This window comes from Aplidium turbinatum, chromosome 13, assembly GCF_918807975.1.
Source record: "Aplidium turbinatum chromosome 13, kaAplTurb1.1, whole genome shotgun sequence".
Classification (NCBI taxonomy): domain Eukaryota; kingdom Metazoa; phylum Chordata; class Ascidiacea; order Aplousobranchia; family Polyclinidae; genus Aplidium; species Aplidium turbinatum.
The window spans coordinates 22,289,797-22,310,678 of record NC_137484.1 but is presented as its reverse complement, the minus strand read 5'-3'; the positions used below and the strand labels follow the sequence as shown (position 1 = coordinate 22,310,678).

Here is a 20,882-nt window from a genome sequence, read left to right as displayed (position 1 = left end):
ATCAACTAAAGAATGTGTGCAGTACTGTTCGTATGCGAGAAATAGTGGCTTATTTTTCATGATAACATTCCGTATATCAATGACAATGTCAAATAAAACTGTTTAAATTAATGTCTTGTCGGTTTACCACACCGTGGTTGATATGGCATCCTAATTGTTATGAAAACAAAATTTTCTGAATCGTCATCATGACTCACTCTCTAGCTGGTCTTCTTCAGCATAAAGAATGACATCATCAATAAATGAAGCAATCGTGTAACTTCAGCAGTTTTTCATATAAAGCTAATTGTATTATTTGCTTAAGATAACATACAGCATACGATAAAAATCATTGTACGAGTTAAGGTCCGACTCATCCCACACAATAGCACTTCACTAAACTGAAAGTATTCAATCATCACTGTTGAGGCAAGTACATGAAGGACTTGGCGACCTGGGGGCGAACTGTGACAAAACAATCCTCAATCATTACAGGACAATCTTGCCATAACAGGGGATGACTAAGAGACAAATTGAAAGGTAAATGACTTCAAAACCAAAAACAACTTCAACGGTTAATTTACAAACAAGAGGAACTAATGAACAAATGCTCAATCGATCCAGTTTTGATTTCAAGTTCGTTCGGATTGATGTGTTGGAAGCATGTTTTATACGAATTTTTCCAAAAGATCAAGCAATTTTCAATCAGTAAGATTCTTTCGTCTGAATTTTATAACTCGACAAAGAATCAGAGCGTCAAATTCAAACAAAGAAAAGCAGCAACAGGAAATCTAAGTCAGAAAAAACTTGCCATGCCTAATTGTCTATTGTCTAAGCCAGTGTGAAATTTTGAGAACTACCGGCCATGGAACTACACATCAGCAAGTTATGCAAATGCAATACCGTAACTATTTATTACAATTCAATTATTCTAACATAACAAAGCAATCATGTGATGTAGAAAGAATAAACTATGACAAAGGCGCATCCAGCAATACAACGCGGCAAAGAGTGCTCGCTGTCAACACGCATGTCAAACCAAGCCTTGAGCAACGAGTGGCACCGCAAAACAACTCTTTGACATGTCCAACTGTATCCAAATACAGACAGAAAATCTCTTAATTGGCAGGCGTCTAAAGGTTTCACAAATGCCATCGCAATTATCCCTTATAACCGGCCCAAAAGAAAAGTGAAGAAAAGTAATAATTTCAAGACAAGTGTTGTTGAGTGGTAACATGAGGAAAAGATTTACAAAATTCATGATCAACGTTCAATTTAAAGTGAACGTTCACTAGAGAAACTTAACTCATTTTAAAGAAACGGACATAAAGTTATAACAAATTTACGCAAAAGTAGCTATTTTGATTGGATGCTTCAAAAACTTTTTTGATAAGAAATACACACGTATGAAAGTTTAGAGAACGTTGGCGATTTTAGGCATTGGAAGCAACTTTTACAATCATTTAAAGTTATTAATAACCAAATGAAACAAATGTGAAAAGCTCGTGGAGAAAAATGAGAGGATAAGTAAGTGAGAGGCTAAGAGTAGGAAAGTGCCCTTGCTGTGGGCGAGTGCTTCTGCTGTTAAAACAAAGCGTTATTTATTGGAAGTTTAGACATATTTTCATTCAAACAACATCATATCACAACAAAGTAATGCAAGATTGGGGTCACTTGATTTTCTCTCAAAGATCCGTTTTTAGATCTGTTAAAACGAGTTCACCACTGGCAAAATGGGTCTATCACATTGATTCAACGTCTACGACTTTAGACGTTGCATCAATAAAAAAAGATCAATTTTCTAGTTGAAAAATTGAATTTCAAACAAAAGCTGTTTTCTCTCACATTATGAAGGCAGGCAACCTCCTTTCTTATCGACCTGTGAGAGGGATTTGGAGAGTGTTGCTGACATGAGACATTCACATGCGTTGTCTAAACGTGTTTGCAGTTGAACTGATATGTACAAAATAAATTTCACAACGGAAACAGTAGTTACCAAACACATCAAACTGGTTGTAGACAAGTCACCGAACAAAAAAGATTCTGTCAGCCATCACCAGGCAATACGGGATATACGGTTACACTTAATGCTCAATTACAATCAAAAGAAGTGGCGCAAAGTTAAATGCTAAAAGCCTAACCAGTCATTCCCCCAATGTTGTCATGAATTGAGAGCCACTGTTCAAACGGGAACTCCCAATGAAAACTGATAGCCCGCGACTGGTCTGTTATAAGGGTTATAAGCCACTTTACAAAAAGAACTAACCCGAGACAGCAAAATCCGCCATTTTAACATTGAAATGTAAAAACGACGGATTTTGTTATTTGGGAAACCGCATCAAACGAAACTCATTGAAGATTGAACCGGTTCTAATTGCGTTGGCATCGCTACATTGGGAAGTTGAAGTGTTATGTGGATGAGGTGGCTGGTTCGATACCAACCAAAGGCGATTGCTGTGGTTGAACTGATCTCTGCCGTCCAATCATTGACAAATCTTTTGTGTGCATGTTGTAATGCTTAACTAACAAAATTAAATTTTGAAATAGATTTTTTCGAGCAGTTTTGCCACGATAGCGCGCAATACTAATAAACTGACCAATAACTAAGCTATCCGCTGCACAGCAAATAGAATGAACAACATATTCCAAGAAGAGAGACAATAAATCAATTCATAAGTTATGCACGCTCTTTCACGATGTTTCTCAGCATCATTTGAACGTCGCTTTATGCAAAAAAGAAAAATTTGTTTCACGTGAAAGCAAACACAGTCACCGGTCATCTGCGGACGCATCCCAGTCAACAAATCATGACATTGTTACATCAATCGAACGTTTACAAGCAAAGAATTTTTGTACAAAAAGCCTATTTTTGGTGCCGAAAATGTTATAAACAAGGGTAGTGCCAATGAGGTATCCTGGCAGCGAGACAAACCGTTCAACATTCATTATAAGTTGAAACGAACATATAAAAATACTGTTGATAAAGTTTATGAATTTATTTTCACAAGTAAGTGATTTCAAATATAATCTTGTGTAAACTGACACCGAAGTTTTTATGCTTTTTTTTGTTTCATACTGCATTGTTTCTGGTCAACAAGAATTGTAATGTTCCAGCAAGCAAATTACGCGTCTTTTGCATTGACGCAACGTCTGCAGATGCACAGAAGTAAAAAAGGAGAAAAAACAACCCAGACAGCAAAATCCGTCATTTTACATTGATTCAACGATTATTCTGTCTGGAAATTTGAGTTGTCCTTTCATGGCTGACCAGTAAATGCGATGGGAAAGTTGTTCTAAACAGGCACTGCTTCACTGTATTACAATAAAATACTCGTAGGACAACTTGCAGTAATTATAGGGTTTCAATAATTGCTGGAGAATGAACGTAACATGTAAGCCGCAAACAATGAAAATAGTGGGAGATTTTGAAATTGAGAACGAGTTGTGCTCTGCAGATCAGTGTTTGTCGTGGGCAATTATGTAAGATCAAACAGTAAACTTAATTATAATCTGACAGCAACGAATAAATGACGTGTTTAATCAGATTTTCGGCTTTGACTGATGGTAATATTGCTCGTGGTTAAGAGCCACCTAAATATGGCTTTAAAATTCAGATAGATCCAAAATAAACAAAATGTTAAGACTTTGGTAAAACGTTAGTAACTGATATTACTCTATCTGTGTCACGCACCACACAAATTCTGCAGCAAATTTTCTTATGTGATGTTAATGTAAATGTAAACAAAATAAATTAATAATGTATGAGTTTAATGAGGCGTATCCGAAAGAATCATCATCACCAGCAACTCACCGGGATGATAACAGACAGCAGAACTATAAATGATGTTTTTTTATTTTCATCATCTGGCTACGTTAAAAATATTTTGAGACAGTACGCTTGCCCCTTTCAGTAAGATAGTTCAAATAGCGAAATGTAAAAATAGTTTGCTTTAATGACGTTAAAAATTGAATGAGGCTGTCCACCAGACATTTAGTTAAATAACAAGATACTTTTTTCTGGTGGAAATTGAACTGAACTATCACAAGATGTAGAAGGTGATAATCTGTTTTTATTCCGTTTTGTCAACCAGACACGACTGACTTCTTTAAGGTGCTAGTTCAGGCAATGGCTACCTGTCCAGCATGATAAAACATAAGACCACGATGTTGCTGTAAATCACACTAACGCCACGGCGATGCGTAAGTATCTTCAGAAGAAAAGGAAGAAAAACTGATGACCACGTCAATATCAGTGGTTCGTGCAACTGCATCAACACAACAAGGATCGATGGGCTTATCGTGCGGCGATGTTGTAAAAATGGCAACTCTTGCTGGCAGAGATAGCTTGATTGTGTTAGTTTAGCTGCTTTATTTAAAAATCCCATGACCAGACAGAAAATCGGCAGTTTCAATGTAAAAAATAACTGATTTGCTGTCTGGGTGACAACTGTTAATTATACTCCAAAAAAACAGTACTTTGCAACAGAAACATAACATTGAAATTATCTTGGCCCCGATTGTTAGGCCCTAGCCAGTAAACCAGTCCTTTATGACGTTATTTTAACGTCTGTACACGTTGAATCAATAAAAAAAGGATAGAGTTACTGATAAACATCGTACAATCGGTGGATTTTTCAAGTTGATTTAAGACGGGAAGCAGGTGCAAAACTGTCAAGAAATAATATAATTATTTCATCCGAAAAACACACACTATTTTTTCATCTTTACAAAAATACTTATCCAAGCGATATTGTTGGACATGGCAATTACCTTCGTTCATTTCCAGCTGCTGAAATTTTTTACGTCTTTGAAAGAAAGGATTCTTTGTTGCAACGTAGGGTGATGGCTAAGTTTCACAGCATAGTGTTGTTATAATTCATTGCCAAACGTATACACCGCGGAGTGGTGACATATTCCATCACATAAAAGATCACAAATTGCACTTAAAATGATGATGCATTGTGTGTTTTGTGTGATGACAGCTATAAAAAGTGCTTCGTGGGGTGCTTGAATACCCACGTTGCTTCCTGCGTCGCACATGAACTATAAAATCTTTAACCAGCAAATCAGTCCTTCTTGCACTGATTAAAGGTGTGCAGCCGCTGAATCAATGCAAAAAAAGACTGATCTTTTGACTGGGTACATGACATGTTCAAATGAATTTCATGCTCTCATTCATGCACCAGCAAATTCCATTCAGCATTCAGCAATGGCCACTTGATGATAGTTGAGTCAATTAGGCATGACCAGGCACCAGGGTGAAAAATGATTGGGCAAAAAGCTGCAAATAGGCGCGAGGCGTACAAAAATGAGAGAACCTTTAACAGAGATCTACAATGCTTCAAGGAATGTGAACAGCATTTTTGTCGTTTTAACCAGATAAAGTGAAGAAAGCTTCATCTTTGAGTTTGAAACGTGGAACAAAATTTTTAATTCAGCAATCATGTTTTCATTTGTACATACTGTAGCTTCATTGCTAAATGCTAACCCTGATCTTTTCTATTGGAACGCTGCTCTTTATTTAAAAAAATACATTGTTATGGAAAATGAGCTTTTCCGAGCATAAAGATTCCGTAATTTGATGTTGGAGTTCAATATATTTCACCACGCTTGAAAAAGTCTTCCACAGAGCAACAAACCAAATATTACATCATACCATCTGCAAAGGGTTGACTGAGTCGCGTTGATGCTTTCTGATAATGTGCATGGGACCACCCGCGGTGAAACGACAAAAAAACTGCGCAGGTCTTTGCCGGAGAGTGCAAATCAACTTGACATACAAAGACAGGAGTTCGCATTCGAGTTGTTGTGCCAAAATCATTTAACAGTATGCAGAATAACCAGCGCCACCAACATCACAAACACTTTACTGTGACCTTTATGACATCAGAAAAAAAGCAAGACAATGTAAATCAATAACTGGGATAGTGCATCGTGGTCAGGCTATTGGCCAACTAGAAAATAAACAAAAATACATGTAATGGCTCAAATCGATTGAAGTATGTTTTGCAGCATTGCAATTAAACTACGTGAAACCACCATGTTCACCTGGCTTCGTGCAAGATACAGCCACCTAGAGTTATAATTACAAAGACCATGATTTACTCTGACAAAGTAAACTTCACCAAAAACAAGTGTACCTGGAAAACAGGTAATTAGAGAAAATCAAAAACACCAAGTAGATTTGACGTTAGATCCTTTTGCACAACGCGTCCTCATTCGTCCCCATAGTTGCGTTTGCATGCATTTTCTACACGCAATATATTTTCGTTTCTTGACAGTTGTGACGTTCATGGTAAGAAAGTGAAAAGATGTATTGAGACACATTTCTACATTCGATATTTGTCAAGAATAATGTATGAGGAAATACCAGTGATTTTGACTTGCATAGGAAGTACAGTATATAACTATATACATTATACATGAGTGTAGTCCGGGAACATCGTGAATCTGGGGTGGTAAAAGGATAGACCCTCGGCCCCAGAAGCTCAGACGACGACGACGACGATGACTGTACGTAGTGTACATTGTACAAACTAGAATGTTCCACAAATATTAAAAATTAGGCCGCAACATATAAACACATGATGTCGAAACAATGTCCACAGCGCTTCAGATGAAGCTCTGTCCAGATACACACACACAATACACATGATGAACGTACCATTTACAAAGCACCAAATGGAATGCACATAGCAGCACTGGACCAAGCTACACTGTTTTGGCAATTCAGCTTTCCATCACCTGCCCAGAAATCTGAGCAATCATGTCTCATACAAAAGAAGATGAAGCAGAAAAACTCGGACACATAGCTCCAATGAAATCAAGTGACGCTCTCAAGCGTGTCGGCGTTGCATGTATTTGAAAATGTAACGTAGCGACAGCAACGTTGCAAAAGAAAGAGTTGCTTGTGAAAATAGATTTACAAAGTAGAATCGGGCAATAGCAATCGCTTTTCCCCTTCAAACAGCTTGTTCAACCGCTAACGACAACATATCCAGAGAGCAAAATCCTTGATTTTTACATAGATTCAACGTCTGCAGACGTTGAAGCAATGTAAAAATGATGGATTTGCTGTCTGGTATAAGCATGGTAAACGACAACAAAGCATTAATCTCAAAGTGAAACTGCGCCGACCTCCTGCTGCAACCATGTCATGACAGAATGTCATCTCAATGAGTCATTTTTTTATATCGATTTAACGTCTGCAGACGCTAAAACAATCAAGAGGATTGATTTGTGGGCTGGGATAGGATCGCTCAGGACACAACAGAGGGTCTTGGTATGGCTTCTAATTCTTGTGCATTTAAACTTAAGCTCAGTTGAAATAAAAATATTTCTATAATGCCTACTGGGGTTATATTTTTACATGTCTGCAGTATTTCCGTTTTGAAAGACAGCGAGCTTTAGGTGAGATGATAAACAATGATGATACATCGAATCCGGCGTTCGATACGAGCAAATAACATAATGGCGAAAGGTTTGAAAAATAACCAAAAGTCAAACAACTTCTGAAAACCAGCTTAACGTTTCAAATCCACAAAAGCTGCATGACATTGACAGACCTGCAACTAATTACTCCAAAGCCAGGAGGCCCAGGATGCTGTCACGGAGATTACAAGAGCGCTTGTCTGCATCGAACTGCATCGTATCGTGGCCGTTGGATTTGTCGATTGTGCAATTAATCTTTAGAATCCCAGAGTCGAGAACTTATGACTTCCAGGGTTAGCAGGATATGCAAAACGTTGGTAACCACCAATTTGACGCGGTACCGCCACCGGCCACACGGTGCGAAAATCATTCAATGCTGCAGCATGGATATTGGATTGCCTTTCTGCCAAATAAACTTCGGTGAAGATTCTTGCCTTGAGCAAATATTATTGTTTACTTAACAAATGATTATTGTCACAGGCGTCAACAAACAATGAAGCAAAGCCCAAGCGGTGAAAGGCGTTTTATTTTGATTTGAACAAAGTGCTATTGTTGACACAGCCACTGATAGCATTGGGCTGTGTCACCTTTGTGCTGCATTCTAAAAGGACTTCGCAAAAGCAAATTCGTTGGTTGAACTATTCGGCATGTTGTTGAGATGGGTCAACTTTTTTCAAGTTGCTTTTACCAAAGATTCAAAAGAAACAACAGAAGACATAAAATCTTGATTGTAAAAAACAGTGCTTGGTAAAACATTTGGAGGAAGATTACCGTACTTAAAATGACGTTTCCCTTCATGACGACTTTCAATAGTTAACGTTGAGGAAAAACAATCTTAAACGAAATCATGAACGAATAGTGCTTTTCTATAGCGCTGTATCGATCGCGATTATTATGTTGCATCAGACAAACGGATTCAGCCAAGGGCTTTGATTCAGCGCAACCCTAAAGAAGCACAGCCGAGCGCTGTACAATGATAATCAACTTCCATTCTCCCAATGCTGAGCGCTAAACGTACATGAGTCTCCAATGTCGTTTTCGTAGGGCCTCCCGTATGAACACACAGGGCATCGAACTTATGACTTCAGATCCAGAAGCGGGCACTCTGCTACCAGGCCTGAAAATCTAAAATTGGGCAGTAAAACCAGGCTTCCACTGCATGGGTATTGGATTTCACGGGACTAAGTCAGCCGAAAATATCAAACCATTTAGAAAGTACTATGGTATTGTCAGCAGGTGACTTACAATTTCGAATCATTTTACACTTCAGACTTCACGAACAAATACTGGTTTAATGGCGGTAGTCCTTCAACTAGCTTTATGGCAGTAAATCGAAAGTTTAATTCAAAGCATATGTGGCGTGCGTTGAGTTGAAAACCATTTAAACCAAGTGATTCTAATGCATAGGTAGGCCATGGCCATAGGTAGGCCTATCAAAATTATGTGATATATATAAGTTTATTACTATCTCTGATTATCCTATTAGCTTGAAAAACGTAAGAAAAAGTAGTGCACAAAGCGTTAAACATTTAAAAACATATATATATAGGTTTTGTTCACTTTTACGGAAGACTTTCAATTTTAATGAAATTGTCTACAAAGAGAATCCTTGAAAATAAAGTGCTTTTTATTGATATAAATGACGCTGGTTTATCTCTGGCTGTTTTATAAGCAATGAACGCATGAATTAAATTCAAACCTACATTGTTGTACGGTAAGTTTAAAACAGAACAAAGTAGTTTAGTACTATGTCCTTCAAAATGTGTAAGGTCACCCAGCCTGGCCAAAACACTGCACAAGTCGAACAATTATTATTGAAGAGTTCCATAAAAAGTTGACATCCAATTTCGAATTGGTGCCTTGTCGGCTGACGAGTGACCTACTGAGGAAAGAGCCAACGACTTTTATTGAAAAACTCATCAATCTGTCGCTATTGTCAACATCAGCAGCTGTCACAAACACAAAGGACAATCCTTGCCTCATGAATCCAACGTTTGCTCAGGGAGGGCCAAAAAAAAACTCAACAAAACAAAAAATCATTTGTGTTCATTAGTTATTGACGAACTGCATGGTCAAGCAGAAATAAATAACCAGGACATTTTGAGCTCCCAAAATTCTAACCGTAATTCGAACTTCCTCTGCAAGCAATTCTTTTCTTACTCAGATTAATTTGTCTACAAACGTTGAATCGACGTAAAAGGTAACCAATTTTGATGGCGAGTAAAAATCAGAGAACTGATAACAAAACACCTTTTTAAGCCAACAAACATCACATATATACCCTATGAATATGATTGATGTTTTGGTGACAGTAAAAAATTCTAAAAAGTGTACATAGGACAACTATAGAAAAACACTTTTGCAGATCTTATTTCGGAAAAAAAAACATCTTTATGTTATTATTTAGCCTCATCTCAAAGCGAGCATGAAAGAAACCACTGAAACCTTTTTACAGTTTGATTCAAAAGGTACGTTCTCACAATGCAAAACAGTATAAAAAATATTTTGGTGATTTCATCATACAATGGACAATAAAAGCAAACACTTCCCACAAACTGAAGCCATACTCCGCTGCTTGTGAGTCGTGTTTTTTTTGGACACGGTTGGACAATGAAATAACCAAAGGAGGTAAAACAAACATGACTCTTAATGTAAACACGTGAAATGTATTTACAAGTCGCTTTGTGCGACAATAAAACGATATCTAAAAGTTTAAACAAACATTTTTTGACCTGTTCCAAACTGAATGGCACTAGAAAGTAGAGATGTTGGGAATTGACTTCGGTGTGATCGATTGAGAGCCTTGTAGGATGAACAGGCAAGTTGGCAAAGTGGACTACGTCGCTACATTTACATTTTTGTGAAAAGCAATTACTAAAAAATGTAGTTTTGCAAACAAAGTAACAAATTGAAGTGCCCAGGCTACACATGCTCATATGCAGGGCAATTTGAAAAGCCTCTACACGTACTTCTATACCGGTACTTCAAAATTAAGAAGTAAGCCCAGTTGATATGGTTCTGTTAAAAATCTTAAAGCAAACTAAGTGGATAATTTTTTTTTGCAGTTCAGACAGACGCAATACAATTACAATTTCCGTTTCAAAACATTTTTTTTTTCAAAATCAGGAATCACCTACTCAATCATGACCAGCCAATTAGCGAAAACGATTTCTTATCTTAAAAAAAAACTTTACTGATAAGACTTTTGCTCAGAGTCTTTCCATCTCGCAGACCTGTGTTTTATACATCGATTTAACGTGGGCAGACATTGAATTAACACAAAAAACACTAATTTGCTCAGCATCTTTCATCGGATTGAGAAGTCAACATTGGAATGGGTTGTGTTGTCATCTTATCCTTGTTTGAACACTATCTAGTTTAATGAGCAAATATATGCCGAGATAACTTCTAAGCCAACAGGATGGTCCACCACCAACATAGCTAGCTAACACAAACCAGCTAGCTAACACAAATGTGGCAACTAAACTATCAATTGGAGACTGGAGTGCCTTGAACCAATTATGATATGACAAGAGCTAGGCAAAATCATGGGTATTTTCCACAGGTCAGCCACCAGTTCATAACTCCTAACATAACGAAACCAATCGATATAGGCCAAGCAATTGGTGATTTGCATACACAAAGCGGATGTAATAATGAACCATCACTTCCTGTCGTGATCGCAAATCTAAATGCGTTTGAAATGTGGTGCTTTGGTCCGGTAGATTAAAACATCACATGAGCAAACATCAACTACATAACTCACGTAGTTTGAAGATATGTGCAATTGTGTTGGTGTAATTACATAGACCTATTTCAGTTTACCACGAATTTTCTACAAACAAAACGTTTATAGTACCAAACAATCTTCGTTCATAAACAACACTCTTGCTTGTCGCAACAACACCACCAAGTTATTTCATATATATATATACCTCAAAGAACGGAAAGGTCAATGGTGAGAGCAATGTGTGGGGTGAAAACGAGAAGGGAAAAAAGGACTGAAGAATTGTTGGATATGCTAGAGATGAGAGAGACCATAGACCAACTGGCAAGGGCAAATGGAGTAAGATGGTATGGACATGTGATAAGGAGGGAGGAAGGAAGTTTTCTTAGAAAGGCACTAGATCTAAAGGTGGATGGGAAGAGGAAACGCGGTCGTCCAAGAAGAACGTGGAAACAACAAGTGAAGGATGAATTTAAAAAAGTCGGACTGAAGGAGGAAGATGCAAGGGACAGGGTGAAATGGAGAAAAGGGGTTAAAACAATTGCTGCGCGGAAACAATCGGCCACCCCCACTAGTGGGGAACAAACCGACGATGGATTATGATGATGATGATAGACCGAACTGCTGAAACAAATCCAATGACAGATTTTCAGTTGCAAACAGAGCTCAACAACACACGACTTACTAACCAAACATAAACACTTTTTCAACATTTTAGTGAGTGAATTGAAGCAGTTTGAATAGCAATTGATATATATATACTGTAGTGGATCACAACAAGGGCTATGGAGTCGGACGAAAAGGCTATACTGCTTGTAATTTAAAAGTCAAAGCTTCAAAGGTATGAAAAAACACATCTCATGGTAAAAGCTAGCTTATCACATTGGCAAATCACAATCATTTGTAAGTAACTTACCATCAAATGTCTTATGTTCCTTGGTAAAAGTATTTTTCACAGATGAGCACTTTTCCTTCATGGCAATTGTGACATCAACGGAACTTTGTTTCTGAAAGTTTTTCTCCATTTCTGTGGTACAGCATGAGTATGCTTGTGGACAGATACCCAGTTTCATTCCTGCCAGATCAAAACCAAGTATATAATTACAATTTCTTGAATAAACTCAAATTTATTTTGCTACTTATTGGACTTTTATTCCACAAACTTTAGCAGTCTTCGAAATTAGCCTCGGCAATCGTCAATTGCCGAGGTGATTGCCGAGGCAGATGCATGAATGGCACATTAGCCTCGGCAATAAAAATGCCGAGGCCACACGAGCGCTTGTAAGGACCACAAGATTACTAAAATAACCCTAATTTTCTCAGACCACACCAGACTAGGAGGTTGATTCAATCTTACTATTGCTTAATGTTTTTATTTGGGTTACTTTCTACTTCGCCGGCGCTTATAAAAATATCACCCTATTTGCATTGATTCAACGCCAGTAGACGTCAAATTATTGTAAGCATTTACTCTTTATCGCGCTTCGCCTTCCGTTATCTCGTCCAGCTGTATCAGAAACGATCGCGCCGCTTTCACAACGAACCACACAACATCAACAGACGTCGAATACATGTAACTTGTAAGTAATAGGTTAATGCGTTACTTTTTTAATTGCGGTTTGTGATAGATGTCTGGTTGCGTAACAACAACAAGTGCAATTTTATGCGCTGACAATGCTCATGTGAACTATAAAAAAGTTAGCAACCTTATAAATACTGGCTTAATTGTTACGCAATTAGGTTATTCTTTCATCGAATGCTTGTTCTTTACCAGTGTCATTGCCAATACATATAAATCATGGTAAAGGAAGATACAGTTAAAAAGTGGAATGTACCTGCTATAGGTTATGAAACAGAGGCGACAGAAGGAAAAGTTAGTGTAGTATTTTGCAAAATTTGTAAAGAATTTTATGACGGAAACAAATCGGAATTAGAAAAGCTACGGAGCCCAGTTAAAAAAGTAGTACAAAATTGGATAAATAGTACTTCGGCAGTAAAGAAAAGTAATGCTTCCGATCATATGACATCGCGCGTTCATGAACGGGCAGTTTTGCGTCTTAAAAAACGACGTCGTCGTCATTTCTTAATGGGCATTGTTGTTACGCAATACAACCGGTCATCATCATCATAATCCATCGTCGGTTTGTTCCCCACTAGTGGGGGTGGCCGATTGTTTCCGCGCAGTCGGAAAAATTAAATCGATTTGTGCTGACTCGAACGTTGAATCAACCCAAATTTAACATACTTCCCCCCCCCCCCCCCCCATGAGTTATTTAACATGAATTATCGTAACAGCGTAACAGCGTGAATTATCGTAACAGCTTCGCCTGCTTCCTGACCGACATATGGTCCATATGATTATGGAACTTGTCAGGAATCGAAGCTTCACCCTCACCACCGGCAACCCACGGCGAAGCAGACTGAGACGCCTGAAAAACGGCGTCCCACAGGGATCGGTCCTGGCTCCACTTCTTTTCAACATCTACACCCACGACCTGCCAACCACGGTCTCCGCAAAATACGCTTATGCGGACGATCTGGCAATTCTCCACTCCACAAAGTCGTGGGAAAATCTAGAAGACACCTTGAGCCAGAACATGCAAACCATCTCAGCTTATCTCCAGAACTGGCGACTGAAACTCAGCGAAACCAAAACTGTGGCGGCAGCTTTCCACCTACACAATCGGGAAGCTGATCGTGAGCTACATGTCCACAACAACGGAAAACCTCTGTCCTTCTGCCCCGAGCCAAGGTACCTTGGGGTGACACTAGACAGATCGCTCACATACCGCCACCATTTGGTGTCACTGCGCAAGAAACTGACATCCCGCGCTGCATTACTGAAGCGCCTGGCAGGTTCTAGCTGGGGGGCGAGGGCTGACACTTTGCGAATAGCAGCCTTAGCCCTTGTCTACTCTTCAGCAGAGTACTGTGCACCTGTCTGGTGCCGCAGTGCTCACTGCCACAACATCGACACTGCCATAAACAGCGTTCTGCGCACAGTGACCGGATGCCTGCGTCCCACACCATTGGACAATCTCCCCATTCTCGCTGGCATCCAACCCGCTGAGCTTCGTCGCGAAGAAGCCACTCTGTCCCTCGGTCGACGGGCACTGGAGCCTAATCATCTTCTCCACCACAAGATCTCTGCCTTCCCAAACGGGCACCCCCGCCGATTGAAATCAAGACACCCATTCGTGCCAGCCGCTCGGCTTCTGATCAACGAAGCTGATGAACAAGACATATCTGCGGCTACTTGGGCGGACCATAAATGGAACTCTGAATGGAGGTCAAGCACCACCAGACTCCATTCATTCATCCCCGACGCCGACACACGCCCCATCGGCCTGACACTACAGAGACAGGCATGGGTGCGCCTCAACCGTCTCCATACGGGCGTCGGCCTTTTCCGCTCAACCATGCACCAATGGGGAATGGCTTCTTCCTCCTCCTGTGAATGTGGTGCCGAGGAACAGACCGCAGACCACATCATCAATGACTGTACCATCTTCAAGCCACCTAACGGAGTGGAAGGTCTGCGCGTCATGGATGATGAAACTAAAGACTGGCTGCTCTCTAGCAGCCTTCCAGTGTAGTCCGGGAACATCGTGAATCTGGGGTGGTAAAAGGATAGACCCTCGGCCCCAGAAGCTCAGACGACGACGACGACGCGTGGGTATCGCGTTGCTCGCTTTATCGCTACTTTTGGTATTATTACATCACAACAAATCAAACAATGCGGTCTTGATAGACTACTCTATTATATTTTTCGCTTCTCGTTTTACATGTTTTGGTACAATTTTTTCGTAATAAACGTTCACAGCAATTGCCGAGGCAATTTCAACTTTTGCCGTTTGGCCTCGGCAATGTTTTTGCCGAAGTAAAAATATGCTAATTTCGAAGACTGCTTTAGTGTTAACAAAGATTGAAAAATCATCTTTTAATGCATTTTTTCTAAAAAGGTTGAAAAGTACAGGATATATAAAACTGCCAATTTTTACATTGATTGTTTTTAAGGTGATACTCACATGATTATTTGAAAACAAAAAACTTTTAAAGAATCATTCAGAATAAAAGCATCTTTTACTTTTACGTTGATGATACTAATGATATTATTGATATCAATTTTCTTAATTTTGGTTCTAATTCAAACTAAGTTTCTTTGCAATGAAAATGTTTTGGTGTATGCTTGAAAAAAAGCACAGCAGAATCTAAGAAAGTGCATTTGCGTTAATTACTTTAATCCATACACCCAGGGTTTTTTTTAAGGTTTGGTTTGGGTGACCGCTAAGTAGTTTTAAGAGAGCGCAAGTGTTTCATTTAAATACCAAAAAATAGCCATATTTGCTTAAAAGAATTATTTATTAGGCTACTGGCAGTGCACAATCACAGAACAAATTTTTCAGGTTCTATCTCATGCAACAAAACAGATTCGCAATCCCGTTCCCATCCGCCACCAGAAGGAATAGAATTACCTCGAATCTAGGTTTCGCAAGAAAAGCAATTATTACGTTATTTCTGATTTCAAAGGTTACTTTAGGACAAACATTAAATGCGGTACAAACCTAGGCATTTAAACTACATACAATCAACGCAACATAAAATGAATTATTTGACAAGGCACAGCTTAAACGATTGTGACAGCGATCAAACAGCCTGCCCAACACGGCCGCCAAACAAGTTTGCTGCACAATCAAACAAAGTGTGCTTGTTGGCTTCTGCTTGTTATGTTTCCACACGTAAAAACTGATCATTATGCGCCATAAATCAGAAATAAACATTAACGAGTATCGAAGGTGCACTTCTTTTGTGACTCTTTGTTTAAGCTGTTAGCTGTACCTCCACTTATTCTTTTTTCCGGACGTGAACTATTGATCCTTGATCGTATAGGTTATATTCGTATTATCAACAACAGTGGCGGCTGGTGCTGTTTGTGAGCAGCGGGGCTGCAACAAATAGTCCGGGGGGCGAAGCCCGTCGCTGAGTTCAGCGAAGACGAACGACTTCGCGGGGGGCCTGGGGGGTGCTCCCCAGAAAATTTTGAAAAATCGCATTGAATTTGGTGCGTTCTGAGCATGTTTTTACCCCAACTTTTAAAAAAACGCATTCAAAGTTTGTTGAAAAGTTGATGTATTCCTAAGTTGTAGGCTATTTAAAAAAAACTAACAGTATTGCTTTGGAGACAAACTTTACTAGTATTGAGCTTAGTTTTGACTAGCCTAGCCGTTGCATATGAGGTTCAAGTGATTTTGAGATGCTCTAGGCTGGACTAGCACTTCCTATAACCTGTTGAATACCCTAGCTCTACAGCTAGCACTTCTACATTCATGGCTCATCGCTACTCTGCGTAATAAAAACTAACTTTAAAAAGTCTGTAAGCTTATTCGGTTGGGTGGGGCTGTTTTCCATGCAGCCCCAACAGATTAAAAAATTGCTGTAAAATACCAAAAGAGGTGGAGCTTCAAGGACAATTTTTAGCCAATCAGAGCGCTTGAAATCCAGAATCTCGGGCTGCAGAGCGGTTTGCCCAAAGTCGGTGTTGCCAAACGAAACTTTTAATATTTTAATTTTTGATCCGCAATTCTTAAGTGAAAAAAGTAACCGGGTTGGACAAACAAGAGGAAAACATATTTTCCCTCTTCTCTTTATTTCAAGTGGGGCTGCACCCCTGCAGCCCCATGGCACGAGCCGCCATTGATCAACAAGACATAGCGAGAAACAACCATTACTTTTCTACTGTAGTTGCAAGTCCAAATTTTGGGAAACCGCTGGAGAAATTTGGGGTCCGTTTCGGTCCCCCAAAACACCTTAAAAAAAACACTGCATACACCTATTCTCTGAAGTCTATCAATTCACAAATAAATAAAAGCTTACTTCAGTGCAAAATCAATTCAGTCAATTTTTTTCTTTCAGTAGCCTATAAACCTCATCAAGAATTTATTGGTGTTTAATGTTTACAGAAAAGTTATATTTCACCCAAAAAAGCTTTTTAAAATGGCCTTAAAGTCTCAAGTTTAGGTAGATGTGCAGCAAATGAACTTAATTTGTAAAGCATCATAGTTTCTCTTTTGTATGATATATACGCGAAAAGTACCTGGTCAAAAGAAACACATAAAAGAATACAAGCTTTTTTGATTTACCACATAATGTTTTATCAAACATACAACATGTTATAGAAGTACTGTAGTTTTGGATTTGAATCCAAACTAAATCATACCAAGCCAGAAACCTGAAAGCTACAGACAGATATGATTGTTTTTTTCAGAACGACAAAAGTACAATGATAAAAAAAATGATGCATGAAAACACTTAGTAAAAGTGCTAAAGATATTAATACAATTTAAAAAAATACAATAGTCAACAAGTGATGAGAAGTTGTAAGAACAATAAATTCATAACATTTGTTACCTGGCACAGGCTTGCTTGGTGAATCACCCTTAAATCCGTTAAGTTGATATATGTGTTGCGTATCTTTACAATGGTCACTCTGTTTCAAGTTTCTACCTTGTATCGAAGAGGAGCTTGAATAGCTAACTAACAATATAATGGCAAGTGCAAACTGTATAGTTAACATTTTCATGCTCCCTCTTATAGTCATTTATGCAGTTGAAAAACTTTTCAAATCCAATCCAGTTGGTTGAATTTTTTCAAATTTAAACTGAAAAATCTTTTCTCAGCAGCTGTTGTTGAATGCCAAGTTAAAATGGTATGGTATTCCACCAAACGTATTAATGTGTAAAAAGGCAGAATCTATTCTCAGCAAGCTAATTTCACTGTTAGAGACTATTTAGCCAGCTATTTAGAATCTGAAAATATGCAATGTAAAGAATAATGGACAAGTCATAATATTATTCATGTAGAAGTCGCACTGATGTACCAATTGCACCCCTCACTCTGGTCTGTAGAAATGGTACCAAATTTGTAAGTACTAGCATTTTAAAATTATTTGTGCATTAGTCGCACCCTGACTTATCACAAAACATTGCGTCTTATATTTGAGTCTATCTACATTTCAGGTCTCTTGTTTATGTATTATGAGGGATTGAGGGTATATCGAAAACCAAATATCTGACCCAAAAACAATTTATTAAGAAGTGGCTATATTTACGGGTCTGCTACTATTCGGTGAGTCCGATTCGGTGAGTCCGATTCGGTGAGTCTGATTCGGTGAGTTCCTAACCTCTAACCCCTAACCCTAACTCCAAACCCCTAACCCTAAAACGGCAATGATAATTAGGCCACGGTACCCGATAATTTAAAAAAAAAAATTGAAAAAATCCCCCGTTAAGGGATCGGACTCACCGAATCAGACTCACCGAATCGGACTCACCGAATCGGACTCACCGAAACGGGCCATTCCGTATATTTACAGTAGTACCAGTTCAAAAAAGACGACATAGAAATACTTTACAACTTCTTACATGGATTTAAGTGTTTAGGCCCAAGGAAGGTAGGTTGCCAACTTTACGGTACTTCGCTGGCCAAGTGATGGTAAATAGAAATAAACAAACTGAACTGAAAAGTTAGGCTACACAGTTATGTCATGTGCTTTTGATTTTCTAGCAGTAAGAAATCGACCAAGACACATGGGTTGAAGTGTGTGACATATATTTGCGTCATAGCATTTATGAATAGGGGGAGACTTTTACACCAGGTCCCACAAAATCAACATTTACATGACGCACATATATATTGTTTTCGCTGTGATGGCCATAAATAACAACAATTGAACTTAATGCAATAACAGGACAAGTCTAGGAGCTAGATTTAAATCCTTATCATTACTATCTAACCAACTCTCTCCCGAAACTATATTATACTAAATAAGTAGCCTACCCTATCATACTAAGAGTAATGAAATAGCCTCCATTGTTTTCCTCACATTGCAAGAACAAGAGCCTACTTGCATACTATACACTACTGCATCACTGACAATGCATCCTGTTTTCCATTTGTCAGGACTCTGAAACAATCTATCAAAATTAGACTTTAGACTTTTTAAATTCACTGATTTGATTTCAAGTGGTCGCTGAACGGTGCTTTGTTTAGTTTGGGCTTTGGAGGCAATCATTTCTGTGCCACACTGACATTCAGCGGTGATTTTTGGAATATGCTCAACTGGTGTTGCCAGATGAAATTTAGTTTGGTTTTCAATCTTTATTCTTGGATTTCCGGGACTGACAAAACCTTGATAGGTTATTTCTACTAGAGGCTTGTGAGTTGTGACACAGGGCGGTTACAGAGATTGACAAAGAAATTTTTCCAATTACTGAAGTGTTATTACCGGGGAATTATTCCATTCATGAGGTGCCGTTGAATGAAGAGCAGTCCTCCTGTCCTCAGCATTCTAATCATTGAGGAAGTCACGCGCTAACCAAATGAGCTATCGGGGTAGACAAAGCGCTGCTCAAGCGCACACTCCGAGAGTCGAACCAACGCCGCTTGATCTTGAAGATTTTTCGTTCATGAAGTCACCAGGGCCGTAGCCAAACCGCAGAGCAAGGGAGGCCAACTTTTTTTAGGGAGGCCAAAAAAATTGCATCATTATAATTTACCGTATTCATCTCTGGCAGTAACTGGAAAGGAAAGAGTAAAACAAATATCCGACCAACGCCACCCTCTCTATGAACACAAACTTATCCCAGCAAGACTCAAGTCACGCAAAAGCTTCATCAAAGTCGGCCCATTGGAACACACAAGCGCGACAGCTGCACGACTAGAAATGTGGACCTCTGAGCCCGATAGGACACAACATCCTGCCATCCCAAGTCCTTCCGAAAGTCTACAACAAACTCCCACCCTTGAGAGAAGAGAGTGGTGCTGCCTAAACAGAGCCCGCTGCGGAGTCGGGAGAAATAAAAGCAATCTTTTCCGATGGAAGATGACTCCTGACCCAATGTGTGATTGCGGCCTAGACAATCAGACAATGAAGCACATCCTCACCAACTGCCCCCTTAGCCCTTCATGTGATGACAACGACCTCAAAAACATCACAAACAATGCTCTTACCTGGCTCCGACACTGGCGTGACAAGCTATGAATGAACCGTATTCATTTTTTTATATATTCATATTTACTGTATTCATTATAATAATTCTATGTATGCTGTTATCTAGTTTTGATGGCTGCCATGTCATCTGATTGTTTTTATCGTTCTGAATACTTTCAGTTCTTCTAACTTGTAGCCTAACACTACCGTACCATTGTCTGTAAACTTGTAACATTAGAAAGCAAACTTGTAAGTTAACAGTAGATGGCCTATGCAGTGAGACTTTGTGCATTTGCAGTTTGTGTATTATTTCGTTGTTGTTGTTGTTCGTTTTTTGTGCATTTGCAGTTTGTGTAGTATTTCGTTGTTTTGGATATGGACAGCTTTGTCTGATGCAAATAAATATTATTAATTGTAGCTGTTGCTCGAGAATGTTTGGATTTTTCCAGGGGGGCGAAATTCCCCCCCCCCCTGGCCCTCGGCTGGCTACGGGCCTGGAAGTCACGCGCTAGCTAATTGAGCTATCGAGGCGGATGCATTGGACCACTTTCATGACGTGAAAAAGTGCCAGGGAAAGTTAGGGCATTGCAGAAACGTGTAAATTGGCACTAAATAACACATGAAACTTCCAAAACTCATTTTCAAATGACGATGAGCAATCACAATTCTTCCGGAACTGAGTAGCCAATTGAGATACAGTTGCCTATTCTTATCATAATATCATTGTTTGATGTCACAAAAACCTCCTTAGCATGG

General features: G+C 39.1%; 1 protein-coding gene across 1 annotated transcript in view; it reads right to left on the bottom strand.

The window, feature by feature from the left end:
* The window catches only part of LOC145782373 (glypican-6-like), a 39,532-nt gene extending 21,658 nt beyond the window's left edge, over positions 1 to 17,874 (bottom strand). Inside the window, exons 1-2 of the mRNA XM_082594158.1 lie at positions 17,546 to 17,874; positions 12,054 to 12,212 (exon numbers count right to left, since the gene is read on the bottom strand). Of these exons, the coding sequence (XP_082450284.1) occupies positions 12,054 to 12,212; positions 17,546 to 17,735 (349 nt within the window). The 5' untranslated portion in view covers positions 17,736 to 17,874. The remainder of the gene's footprint in view (positions 1 to 12,053; positions 12,213 to 17,545) is intronic.
* Between the last annotated feature and the right edge of the window lie 3,008 nt (positions 17,875 to 20,882).